At 40.3% G+C, this 13,459-nt stretch overlaps 1 protein-coding gene across 1 annotated transcript in view; it reads left to right on the top strand.

Annotated features, from left to right (window-relative positions):
• Positions 1-13,459, top strand: part of LOC117458935 (peripheral-type benzodiazepine receptor-associated protein 1) — a 72,807-nt gene that overhangs the window by 23,531 nt on the left and 35,817 nt on the right. Inside the window, exons 3-6 of the mRNA XM_034099685.2 lie at positions 8,917-9,024; positions 10,008-10,136; positions 11,135-11,311; positions 12,917-13,123. Coding sequence (XP_033955576.1) covers positions 8,917-9,024; positions 10,008-10,136; positions 11,135-11,311; positions 12,917-13,123 — 621 coding nt within the window. The remainder of the gene's footprint in view (positions 1-8,916; positions 9,025-10,007; positions 10,137-11,134; positions 11,312-12,916; positions 13,124-13,459) is intronic.

Raw genomic sequence — 13,459 nt, forward strand, 5'->3', positions numbered from 1 at the left:
GTCTCGTGTTGGTTCTTTGTTCTCTAACGCAGCAAGAGAGACTCCATAATCTGTCACCGTCAGGTACCCCCGGGGGTTTAGTTGTGATAAATACAGGAGGGGGTTTGAGAGGGCACTTAAGAGGGCTTCTTCATGACTTATATATGAGTACAGGGAGAGAGCGGTTGTTAATAACAATACCTCGGGCCACAAACTGCTTTTTGGTTCTTTTCATTTGAAGATCTATTTCTCTGCTTTGTTTGAGACCACTGCAGATGGCACCCTCCCTGTTTACTAACCATAAGAACGTTTTGCAATACCACAGATCTCAAATAAACTTAAGCCTAGTTTTGTGTCCTATTAATAAGGGTGATATTGCCTCCTTGACCACAGTAATAAGAAATTGTTCTTATTACATTACATGTAATTTGTTAGACGCTTTTATCCAAAGCGACTTACATACATTCAGTACTGTGGACAATCCCCACAGGAGCAATTTGGGGTGAAGTGTCTTGCCCAGGGACACAACGACATGCTGACTGCAGTGGGACTTGAATTTGCTTTCCCCTGATTCGAGGTCCAGCACACTCTCCACTGAGCCACAGCCTCCTATTACTAATCCTAACCTAACCCATGTTTTGAAAAACCTATACAAACTAGAAGGGCCCTTGGAGAGCGCCGACCTTCCGCCAAACACCCTATCTCGCAAAAACAATTGTTTATTCACCCTATAATTTGGATTCGTCTGAAAATGTGGTGTTCTTTCTTGGCCAATGTTCCCCCCTTTCACCAAGTTCCATCAAAATAAGGCCAGTAGTTTGTCCCGTGAATCTTCTGACATGCAATTAAACCCGACCAAGAATATAACCTTTTAGTGGGGCGTAATAATAAGTACCAGAGGATTAGAGACAAACATGTCTTAGTGTTCTTTGCATTGAAAAATGTATGTGCACAGAAAGTCATGAACGTGCTAAACTACAAGAGATTTATATAGTAATAAAGTAAAACAACAATGACTAATTCATATTGTATTGTAACTCAAAGTGTACCGGAGAAAACACACTGAATAACATTGGACTCTGCAAACATACAGTACCTATATTATATGGATATGGTGATATGAGACAAGTCTTAGATTAAAGATAATGTAATATCGTAGTTGTTTTTTGTTTCTTGTTTTAACGACTGCACAACAGTTAAAGGTGGGATAGGTAATTTTGGAAAAACCAGCTCGAGTGCGCTAGAATTTGAAAATACACAGCCGGAAGAAATCTGCTACTTCCTTACAGAGCCCCTCCTCCAACACACGAACGGGCACATGACCAATGAGGGCACGAGATAAGTGTGTGCACAGGTGGAAGGCTGACAGGCAGGTAGGCCATCCAGTTACTTTAGCCGGCCGGCGCAGATGATTGGTCGTGCTTTTTACAGTACTACGGCTTCCACAGATGACATTTTTGTATGGATTTCTTGTCGAAGCACTTAAGATATTCATTGCTATCGGGATGTTAAGAGCATTCCATGGAATATAACAAAAAGTGTACCTCGAGCCGGTTTCTCAAACTTACCTACCCCACCTTTAAGTGAGGCTCATTTTTATGAAATGACCAGACTTTTCTAGCTGTTTTATTATTTGCCTTTCCCTGCCTTATCATTAAGTCCACATTTGTTATGCCTTTTCATCTAAATGTCCTAGTGTAAATATATTTTGTCAATATTAAACCCTACAATATCGTCACATAATCAATATCATGAAATTTGATTTTCCTAATATCGCCGACGCCCAGCCCTAGCCTCACAGCCGAGTGGTTCAGGAAAACTCGTTGGAAAACTACTGGTGCTGTCCCGTAGGACAGAGATAAAGAGTCATTGATTTGGCTCTAAATTGTAACACTTCACTGATATTGTGAAGTCCATTAGTGTCCACTTCAATCGAAGGGTTGCCATTGCCTGTCTAGGCTGGTTACAGTTTTCTGTCTCTTGTCTCCGCTGGTAATTAAAACAGTGTTCAGGTCAGGAGTCTGTGTAAGGGTGGGGTCCATGGGAGGAGGCATTTCTCCTTCCATTATTACTGGGAGCGGACATAGACTGAACTAATGAAGACACATTTACAGATTCAGCAGACTGCCTCCTTCATACCAATCCTCAGAGCGACACTGCTGAATGAAACTCAACAGCGAGAACTTGCAGCCTGTGCAATTATGAAAATTAACGAGGAGTGTTCGGAAATGGAAATGTAGGATGGTCATTACATTTCTCCAGAAGCTCTTACTGTGTTTTTAATTTTTGTACCACCAATTGGTATAATTAGTGTTATATTGGTGCATTGCTCAAGCAGCAGACCCTGGTTTTACATTGGTCGTGGCTATGATAAAAACTGTATGGCTGCATTGATGCTGCTTTAATACTGCCACTTTGGATATCTTGTCCAACAAAGAGATAAACAATGGGAAAACCTGTGTGTGTGTGTGTGTGTGTGTGTGTGTGTGTGTGTGTGTGTGTGTGTGTGTGTGTGTGTGTGTGTGTGTGTGTGTGTGTGTGTGTGTGTGTGTGTGTGTGTGTGTGTGTGTGTGTGTGTGTGTGTGTGTGTGTGTGTGTGTGTGTGTGTGTGTGTGTGTGTGTGTGTGTGTGTGTGTGTGTGTGTGTGTGTGTGTGTGTGTGTGTGTGTGTGTGTGTGTGTGTGTGTGTGTGTGTGTGTGTGTGTGTGTGTGTCTTTGTCTTTGTCTTTGTCTTTGTCTTGCCGGCTCCTTAGAGGCTTATGGGGGGGGGGGGTCTCTAGCTGTCAGCTAATAATGCTGATGTTGGCGTTTCTGTGAAACCAGACTGTAGACATTTCCATACGCCCTACAAAAGCCCGCCGTGGATCCCAGACAAAAGGATAATCTAATTGTGGGACCCTAGGAATATGTAAGAATAAATACAATATTTAATGATCAATTGAACTCACATTTGACTTAAGTGCCCTGTAATATAAAATGTATTCTAATTTTCTTTGTGCAAAATATAACAAAAGCAATGTATCCTGGCCCTGAAAGCTCAATATTGAAATGGAAAAAACATCTTCAATAATTTGACAGCACAGTAGCAAGCAACGTAGTAAAACAACAAAATACCAAATAGCTGCGAGTCATGTGAAACTCAGCTGGAGTTTCCAGGTAATTGATCATGTTTTCTCCATTTGCTTGTCTTCTGTTTCTTTTTGTTTTCTTGCAATTCTTTGAGCTGTTCGGTCCACCAAACGATTGTGTGAACACCTTAAATGCAATGCTGTTGTTTTGGTTGACCTTTAAAACTTAATTTATGATAAATGGGAGTAGAGTGACTCAGCAGTGCTCCATTTACTAACGAGGCCAGTAACATGTTGGTGCTGTGACAGCCTGCTGTGCTGCACCACTGTGACAGTCATGCGAGGTAGAGCTCGTCTTTCGTTAGGTATGCTTTGAGTTCAAGACAGAGGAACCCGCAACATTGTTGGGTTCATAATCTGGATTATTGTCACGCATAAAGATCTACTATAAAGAAAAGGTGTCAGTGTCACAATGAAAAGGGGATTTTCTCTATAAATGCTGTTTTGCGGAAAGTAAAGTATTGCATTCCTTTTCATAATCCTTGAAAACCTGATGTGATTAAACTCCTCTTTTTAAATCGAACGAGCATCAAACGAGTAGACGGCTGACTCAAGGCACAAAATATCTCACGCACCAGTTATCAGTAGGAGCTCAGAACCCATATTTTTATCAGCTGCAGTTGGTCAAATGCTCCCACAGCAAAGACAGAACTAAGATGGGAATTGGACAATTTCGGCTTACTCTGCTGTTCATTTGAGGTCTTATATAATCATGTTTTAGTCTGCATTTAGGATGAAATCCGGCCTAATAAATTATGAATGGAAGCAAAAAGTTTTTTCCCATAAAATCACATTCAATAATCAGCTTACAGTAGTGAGAAAGTTCTCTGGTTTGTTACGTAAGGAGAGTAGCAATAGCCAATTGTAAACATATTTTTGAAGAAGAAAAAACTCTTGCATTCACAATCGTAAATATATAAGTATTGGCATCAAAATTAACTTCAAGTACCAACAGTACTTGTTATGGGTAATAGCCCATTTTAGATTATTTTTGATGCATTAATGTGTCTAACAAAGCTAGTAAAAGTGGGACCAATTAATAACAGTTATAACTTTTTTTATTTGTATACTGCTGCTGAATATCTTAATTATATATCAATTTGTATTTTTTATTTTATTTCTTTGATTTATATTTTGTATTAGCTAATAATCTGAATCTATAAAATAACTTAAGCTGCCATTAAAAAGTATATTGGAATAAAAGTTCAGTATTGGCTTCTTCAAATGTAGTGTATAACTACAGTATGTATTAGCATGAAATGATAATACTCAGGTATTTCAATACAGTACTTGTAAAAAAAAAAAAGGGTTATTAAATGTATTCTACTACATTTCACCGCTGGCTTACCCATACTGACTAACTATTGATACAATGAAAAATAAATGAAAAATGCCCCTTTTTGTCCATGATGGTTTGCTCGAGGCCCTGCAGGCTGGGACAGTATGCTAAACAGTGTCAGTGCAGTGAGTGTTTTATACTCCCCTCAGTTATCTGCTTGTAACCACCATGATTGCAGACAGATCACACAGAGCAGAGGGAGAAGGCTCCATTAGGCTCAGCCTCTCCTGACAGACGTTTGTGCAGAGACCCCTGCCCTGCTGCTGCTGAGCTGCATCTGCCTCCTTTACCGAGCCAGGCCAATATGAGCTACAACGCTGCTATGAGAGAGGAAACCGGCTGAATACTAATACACTGGCCTTGAGTGGACCTCACCACCTGCAGCCCTTTACTTTTTTAGTCCGTAAGAAACCTTGAGAAAAGCCCTGGTGTATTTCCGTGTGATTCCAAGGGAACAATTACAAGACATGGACGGGCTCCAAGATCATTAGAATCCGAATGGAGGCATGCGGAGGCTGGGTTCCCTCTGGCTGGCCTTCCTCTGAGGTGATTGATTGGGCTTTAGTATCGCCGTCCTCAGAGGAAGGCTGGGACATTGGGACTGGCTCCTTTTGAACTGATAGTAAAATAACTCTGAAGGACACTTAAGTCTCATCTGAGGCAACATAAAAACTCTGCTTTTATCTAAAATAACTCATTGAAGCTGCAACTATTTCTGCTAGTTGTAGTGTTTTAGCATAACTTCAATGACTTTTAGTGTTGTTGTATGTCCTTTTGCCATTGGCATACTTTAATAATAGCATCCTGTGTTGTATCACCTCTAACATCGCTATGAGACTACTTTGTAAAGTCATCTAGAGGCATGTTTATATAACTGTGGTTCAGTATTAAGTGCTTTTCTGTCTTATGTGTAGGAGGGTTGTTTAAGTTCGTCATTCCTATTTTTACCTTTTTTATTTCACAGATAACACCCTCACTTTTTCTGATCCTGCACCAAGCCTGTCATGAAGTCTGCTGCTGTTCTAACAACCAGCAATTCAAACTGAACACTTTGTGCTGCTACGTCTTACTTAAAGCTTCCCACTGGTAATAATAATAATATTAATAATAATACATTTAATTTATATAGCGCTTCTCATCTGCCAAGACAAATCTCGAAACGCTGGTACTCATGTATCGGAGAGAAACTCACTCTGGAGGGAACTTTAGGATTTCAGCCTTTGCAGACCATATACATGCTCAAAAACCTACATAACGCATTACAGTAAAGGGAAATCCCCCAAAAGTAAAATAGGGCCCCTTTCAACATTTGATGCGCAGTCATGCTCAACAAAAATGTATGAGACAACATTTCCTTAAAGGATTTTAGCTGGTGTCAAGCCCAAAGAGAGCATTCAGGTTTAAGGAGAACGCTCCTGCTGAGTCACTCACTGCCTGTATTGATTATAATTGTCATCCATGAAGCATCTTTTATGCCTACAGTCTCAAATAGTGATCACATCTTTGCTTTGACTGCAAGCTTTTCACAACTTATTTAGACAGTGATGGACATTTACAAAAACAGACTTAATTTTGGGAACTGGCAGTGGGCCTTGCCATGACCAGGTTTTTTTTTTTTAGCTAATAGTCTGTTAATTATGATATTGGATTTTCCATACCAGATCCAAATTCTCTGATTTTCCATGCCCACTAAGCAGTTTTACCATCACAATGATACTGGAGGATGAACAAGATGGAGCCTCAGGTGCTGGTTTAGTAAACAGCTGGTCATTAGTGTTTACTAAAGTAAAAGGTACAGTAGCGTAAACAACCCTCCAGAGAGCCACCAGACTGGCCATCATGTGCAGTTACCAAGACAACATAATCTCAAAAGATGACATCACCTGATTTTTTTTTTTCCTCATGATTATTTTTTTCTCATGTTGTCTTTTTGTGTGATGTTAGAAGCGTCTCAAAGTGGCAGAGGGCTATTTCAGGTTAATAATGAGGTCCCAGGAGTATTAACGGAGACAGGTTTACTGGTGTTTCACGTGTGGAGCCATCTGTTTGCTTTTGTGGTGTACCACAGAGGCACTTTGCTACATGTGCTGTGGACACTACAATAACATGAGGCTGTATAGGGTGGTGCAGTGACTATGTCTTTTTAAAGGCCAACCCGGAAGTTAGCATTGCAAGCGCTCCCTTGACAAAAAGCAAGGTTTGTTTTCCTTTTGCAATATTTCGGAAAATTTATATATATCCTTTATTTAAGCAGGTAAAAAGTCTCATTGAGATTAAAATCTCTTTTTTAGGAGCGACCTGGCCAAGAAGGGCAGCATGAACAAAGTTACAACAGATAAAACACAGACAATACAGGCAGACAAATGCAGCGGTCGTAAAACACAAATTAAATGGCACATTAATGATACTTAGCACTTTTGTTCAGCAGGACGATCTCCACATATTTACACCACTTTTATGATTTATTTTAAAAACCTAAATGCAATACTCCAGAGCTAAAAAGCTAACGTGAGGCTACGAACAAACTGCATCACTCCTGAGCTTCACCTATCTCAATGCTAATAGTGGCTAATTTTCAGCATGAAGAGGTTGCATTCAGGGACTTCGTAGATTTTGCTCTTTTATGACACCGAAGCTTCAGACATTTACGAGCTGGGTATTTGGTGACGTATTTTGTAAGGTAAAATAAATCCTGAACACAAGTGCGTTGACCAGAGGACTTATTTCAGGGGTCTAAACAAAACATTTTCAAAACAACTTTGGCTTCAAGGCAAGAGAACCCAAAGCGGTAAGATGCTTACTCATTTGCAGGTTTAAGATGTCAATCCTGCACCACTCTATTACCTTTTTGTGTCTCACTCTGAGGACAAACCCTCCCTTTACCTCCAGCTTATCTGCTCACCCTGTCTGCCCATCTGCTCTCTCTGCAGACATTACACTGATGTGTGCCAGGTCTCCTCTCTTCCCTCCGAGCCTCTGGACTCATTTAGAGCATCCCTGTGTCAGAGGCAGGGTGCCATCCCCTCAAATGAAAGAGCAGTCTGAGGTTCCACCACTTCCAGGTTTCCTCCACATGGACGACAAATGATGACAGTCTTGATCACCACATTAACAATCTGCCACGTTGACAGTGTGCCACATCGACTGCTGCTTTGTAGAGCTATCTATTCACTAACAGCTCGCAACATAACAAGCTCAGGGTTATGACACTATGTAAAACCACAAAACTCACAGATCTCCAGCGTCCAATTTTTAAAAGATGGATAGACTGAGTTTTTTTTAATTAATTTTGTCATTATATGTATATTTTTTGTAATATTTGATGTCAAAGTGTTGGACGACTTTCTCATCCAATATTCAATCATTCTTTGTGAAAGCCTTCATTAGGGAATTTCCTGAAATTTGGCATAAACATCCACTTGGACTGAACTGATTACATTCTGATGGTTAAATGTCAAGGCCACTGTGACCTCACAAAACCCAGTTGTGCCCTGACTCGTAAATGTAACGCTAATAACGCTAATTTGACAAAACATTTCATACAAATGTTAATAAGGATAAAATGATAGAGTTTAGAATTGTTCTCTCCAAATTGTCAATGGTCAACCTCCCTGTGACATCATAATGTTCTGCAAACCTTTTCTGGACATTATGTAATGCTAAAACTGTGGAACAAAGAAGGGGGATTATGCCCGTATTTCACCTTTGGGGACACTAATCTTGAATATGTGTCGATTCTATATTTTGTCGGGTTGAAGATGTGTGCAAAGCATCCACTTTTAAAATGATGTAACTTATTTATAGCAACATCCATATTTGAAGCATTGTCTGTCATGGCTGCACATTTGTGTTTTATCTCAACATCCACCTCAAACTCATTGTATTGCTGATGTTACACGTCAGAGGATTGTCATCGCACCATGTAACAAAGCTCTCTATCGGCCCTTTGTGAAATAGTCTCCTAGTGAAGACAGCATCTTTTTCATTCTATATTACAAGGTTAATACATTCCATCTAAGTCTTTGCTGCAGATATTTTCTGGTGTAAGAGTTTGGATAGACATGGATGTAGACTGCTACCTGACATGTTGGTGTATTTGTAATTGTAATTTTTCTTGCCCTCTCTTTGTCTCTTGATAGCTCAATATGCAACCACAGCTCTCTGTCCTCTAAGCTGAGTTCATGTGGAGTAATAGGTATTCAGTGCCAGTGGTCGGCTGATTGAGTTGGACTAATGAAAAGCCTTCTCAGAGTGCTGTCATCTGTCAGCCACTATTAGATTGTGCTGTGTAAACATTGGCTGAAAGCAGAGGGAGGCATTCCAATTACCCAGAGATGGAACACGATTTAAGCAATTCTATGAAATGAAACTCGATCCCCTTTCTTTCACAAACTAGTTTCATGGTGTATTATAAAAACAATGAAAAGGCTGTGTTTGCTAAACATCTGTCTGTGGTGTGCTTGTTTTCCAGAATGGTACTGACTATGGGTTCTTGGTGCGTCAGAACTCTGAACTCCTGCGAGCCCTCGATGAGCTGGAGAAGACTTGTACCACACTGAGGGAGGAGAATGGCCTGCTGGTAAGTCTAAAAATAATGGCAGAGTCTGCAGTCCTTACTGAAGGCTTCCTAGAAAGTAGGCCAAGAGCACAGTCGGAGCCAACTAAACCTTTTTAACGTGCATAGTTTCAGCAAGGCGTCATTTATCCTGTTTATAAATAGATCATTATCTTGACGGAGTGTTTCCCCTTTAATCTTCTGAATGTCTTCCGGGTAACACACGCACATGTTACACTAAGTAGGAAGTGTGCTATTTAATCTTAATTTAGTTTTTGGAAGTATCAGAAACAACGAGATTATGTGATCAGATTACATTAAAAGGTAACTGTATTCCTTTACAGTTGCATAACAAAGAGGTAATCAGATTATGGATACATGTTTTAAAACGGGGATAACTAGCAGGGTAACAATGTTGCTATACATTTGAAAAAAGTGAAAGGAGTCTCGAGTGAAATCATAACTAAACTTCCATCTTATGCTCGTAGCCTCTAGTTCAAAGAATGCTTTACATTTCCTGGATCGAAACGCGATCAATAATCATGTTGTGTTCGAAGGAGAAAAGTCAGTCAGTGAAAGCAGTGCAAAGTGTAAACATCCAATGTAGGCTCTGTAGGTTACTTCCGTAACATAGTGAGATCACTATGTAACACTCGCGCTTCTTTTGGCTAGCGCTCCAACACATTGATCTGTTTTCAGACAGAGGGGAAAAGAGGGGTCCTTTTTGAACACAGTAGTTGATTTGTAGGTTTTTCAAACGTAAATGAAATGATTTGAATCATTATTTTTACATTGTTAACAAATGTAAAACTTTCCGTGATTACATTTGGTTAACGGGTAATTAGTACATTTCTTTTAAACTACCATCCCAGCTCTGCATTCAATCTAAAACGATTGTTCAGGAATAAGAAAACATGTAGAAATGTTGAATTTCATGCTTGTTGTGTGAGTGTTAATTTTCGCTGCAGGTGTTGTCTGATGAGGCTGTTTGTTTCCCGTTTGTTTAGTGGAAGAGCAGCGCCCCAGAGACGGAGGAGAAGGTCAGGCGGCTGAGGAGGAAGAACACTGAGCTGTCTGTGCTCGCTAAGAGGCTGGAAGACAGAGCTCGCAAACTGCAGGAGGCCAACCTCAGAGTGGTATACGCCACAAATTAAATACATGACTTTTCAGCTTCAGTGTGAAATGCTTTTCCCCCCACTGTGACCCAACGCGACTCATTATCACGCAGCACCATCCAAATAACCACATCACCATAATGTCCGGTAAAGAGTTGAATGGAATAGTTCAGCATGTGATGAATGGGAGCCTTGTTGAAAAAGTACCAGCTCCCTATTAAATATTTAATGCATCACTAGAATGGCTGGAGGAACTAGGAGGTTTCCTGAGATAATATCCACCAGGGGCTGAAATTAGGGGGGAAAGGAAGAAGGGGGAGATTTTTATTTTTGATTCAGAGAATAACTTTGACTGAAAGATCATTTATTTGCAACAATTCAACCTTTTTCTAAAATTGTAATATCAAAAATACTATAATAACTATGATGTATCTTTCCACAGCTCACTCATTGTTGGTGAAATTGTAAATAATTAGGTTGATAATTTGTGATTTAAATGTAACGATAAGCTGCATGCATGCAAGGTGTCACTCTTTGAAGTTGGATGTAGTATTTACTCTTGATGTGGAAGAGCCTCTATCTCTCCCGAAGAGCAGTAGGGGCTACCTCTCTCTCTCTCTGGGATGCTTCGGTCACTGGTATGTTTTCACATTGCACCTGTTCACCAGACTGAGGGAGGGACCTCTCCCCTCCCCCGCTCACCTCCTGCTGCTCACTGAAGGGCACAGCAATGCAGCTCTGATAAATCTACACCAAAAAAAGAAAGACTTGTGAGGCTTGATTCACTTAAAAGTTGGCTTTTATTATGAGACTGACCCACAGATAGTAAAATACCTACAGTGGTTGACACGCCTCTGTTATTCAGAAGAACAATACAAGTAGGCCTACCTCTGCTCTACCTATACCAGATATCTACTGAGTAAAATTATACACTTTTTCTTTGAAAGAGGACAAGTTTCTTCCTCTAGGAAATCCAGTCTGGTGATTCAAAGACGTATTTCCTTGTTGCTGTTGTTCAGGTGAACTCCCCGTCGCTGATGAGACCCGGGTCAGTGGAACAGTACAAGAGAGCGTTCGCCCGTCAGCGGGCCCGGGACCTGGCCCAGCACGCCGACGCTCTGCTGTCTAAAGACAAAGAGATCGCCGCTCTGCAGGAGGAGTGCAGAGAGCTGGAGTCACGGCTGGGCACCACCAAGGTATTTATCACAAAGCCCCTCTTTAACTGAGGGGGGCTCACTGATTTGGACTCATGGTAAAGACACATGCTCTCCTTTTCTATGTGACGCACTTTGGGCCACAGAGGTGGAGTGTAACTAAGTACATTCACCTTACTAAAGTTACATTTTGAGGTACTTTTACTTCTACTCCACTACATCTCCGAGGGGAATATTGTACTTTTTACTACACTACATTTATCTCGCAGTTTTAGTTACTAAACATGTAAAACATTTCTAACAAAAACACATCATGTTCCAACATTTTAATAATTTAAACTTTAAACATTTGTTATGTTAAGGTTTGTACTGTAACAAAACATGTTTGGGTGGCTGTGTCATTTGTGACAATATTTTAGATTTTTTTACAAACCAAGCAATTAAATAAATCCAAAATTAAAAGAATCATTAGGTAATCATTGTAGAAAAGTGAGTGAACTCGTGCCTTTACATAAATTCAAGAAATATAAAATTTGAACAATATTATATTTAATAGTTAAGCATTCACAGAGGACTTTTTTTTCCTCGTCTGGTACTTTTGAAAAATGAAATACATGTTCCTGAATATACTTACAAACTGTTCCTTTAGTAACATTTCCCATGCCGGACTTGTACTTGCATTTGTACAGTGTGTCACTAAAAGTAACACACTGTACAGTAGAGGTTCTGGATTCTTCCTCCACCACAGCAAAGTAACTTTATAGTTCTTCCAAGTTTTTTGCATTGTTTCATATAGCCCACTCCTCATCCCTGCCACAAGCTCGCCCTCTGCTGGGCACCACGGGTACTCCTCCTCCTCCTAACTCCCTCCTAAACCCGTATTACTGGGGCTGCGTCACTGCGGATGACTCGATGACAGTGCAGGAATAGGCTGCCTTCGAAGTGCCTGTTTTTAATTACTGCTCCACTGACTTAAGAGCTCATTCTCCTGAATGTGAACATCTGCTGGGTTTCATAATGCAGGGTCTCTCAGGGTAAGCTGGCTATTGATCTAGTGAGAGTGTCTGTGTGGGACTACCCAGGTTCTCACCAAGTAATGAGGACAAGGTGGAGGGCAGATGAAGGAGTATTCTCAACTTGAGAGGGAACATTTAGATATAAAGTCTGTATGAGATGACCTAGAATCAGTTTGACTGCTGCTTTAAGCTATCTTATTGTTATATCCCTCTGACTGTTCTATCTACTACTGTTTTCATTTATCGCATTTGTTTTAAATCTATGTATCTATTAAACACAATCTTAGAGTGTTGTGAAATCAGTTCTAAATCGCAAGAGCAATAGTCTTAACTACTTAACAAAACAAATAAAACAGTGCAACAGACATAACAGTGCAAGCAATCAGCATGAATAAGAACATATTTACACAAGGTCGTTTACGATGGAACATACCTAACTTTCAAATTAAATACTGTAGAGTTGAATAAATACTGGTTACTGTTAATGTACATATGTGGAATAAAAAGGATGTACAAATAAACAAATAGTCCCTGAATCTGGTGGTCTTTGTCCGGATGCTACGGTACCAATATTGTGATGACTTGACGACGTTCCTGTCTGTCTTTGATGCATACGTCTGTGTCTGTGCAGGGCTCCCCTCTTCCATCTGGCCGAGTGGAATTCGAGAGGCTTCTCAGGGAGTCTCAGAGGGAGGTGCTGCGGCTCCAGAGGCAGCTGTCCGTCACATCATCTGGGCAGCAGCACGACCACAGTCCCGACCTTGGCGGCCCGGCGAAGTGTGGGAGGATCCAGGAAGAAGAGGAGGAGGAAGACAAGAAAGAAGATGAGGAAGATAAGGTAAAAGCCCCCCCTCAGATCAAGGCTACGCTTACCCCTGTTGGTATAAGACCAACATAACAAGTAACATGTAATAAGGGATTTGAATTAGAGGGCCTTGTCTATGCAAACTAAGAAATGCTGACATCAATAGAATTCCTTTAATGTCTTCCAACCAAATTAAGTATAAATACTGACGGAGTATTAACACATTAATATACAACATTAACACTAATATAATATACAAAACACAGTAGGATAACTTGCATATTGTGCTTCTGGATGTTGCACATTTGCTATTTATTTCTTGTATATAGAGCCACAAGCCCTTTTATAAGTAATAAACAAATATGGAAA

Source organism: Pseudochaenichthys georgianus, chromosome 14 (assembly GCF_902827115.2).
Source record: "Pseudochaenichthys georgianus chromosome 14, fPseGeo1.2, whole genome shotgun sequence".
NCBI lineage: Eukaryota > Metazoa > Chordata > Actinopteri > Perciformes > Channichthyidae > Pseudochaenichthys > Pseudochaenichthys georgianus.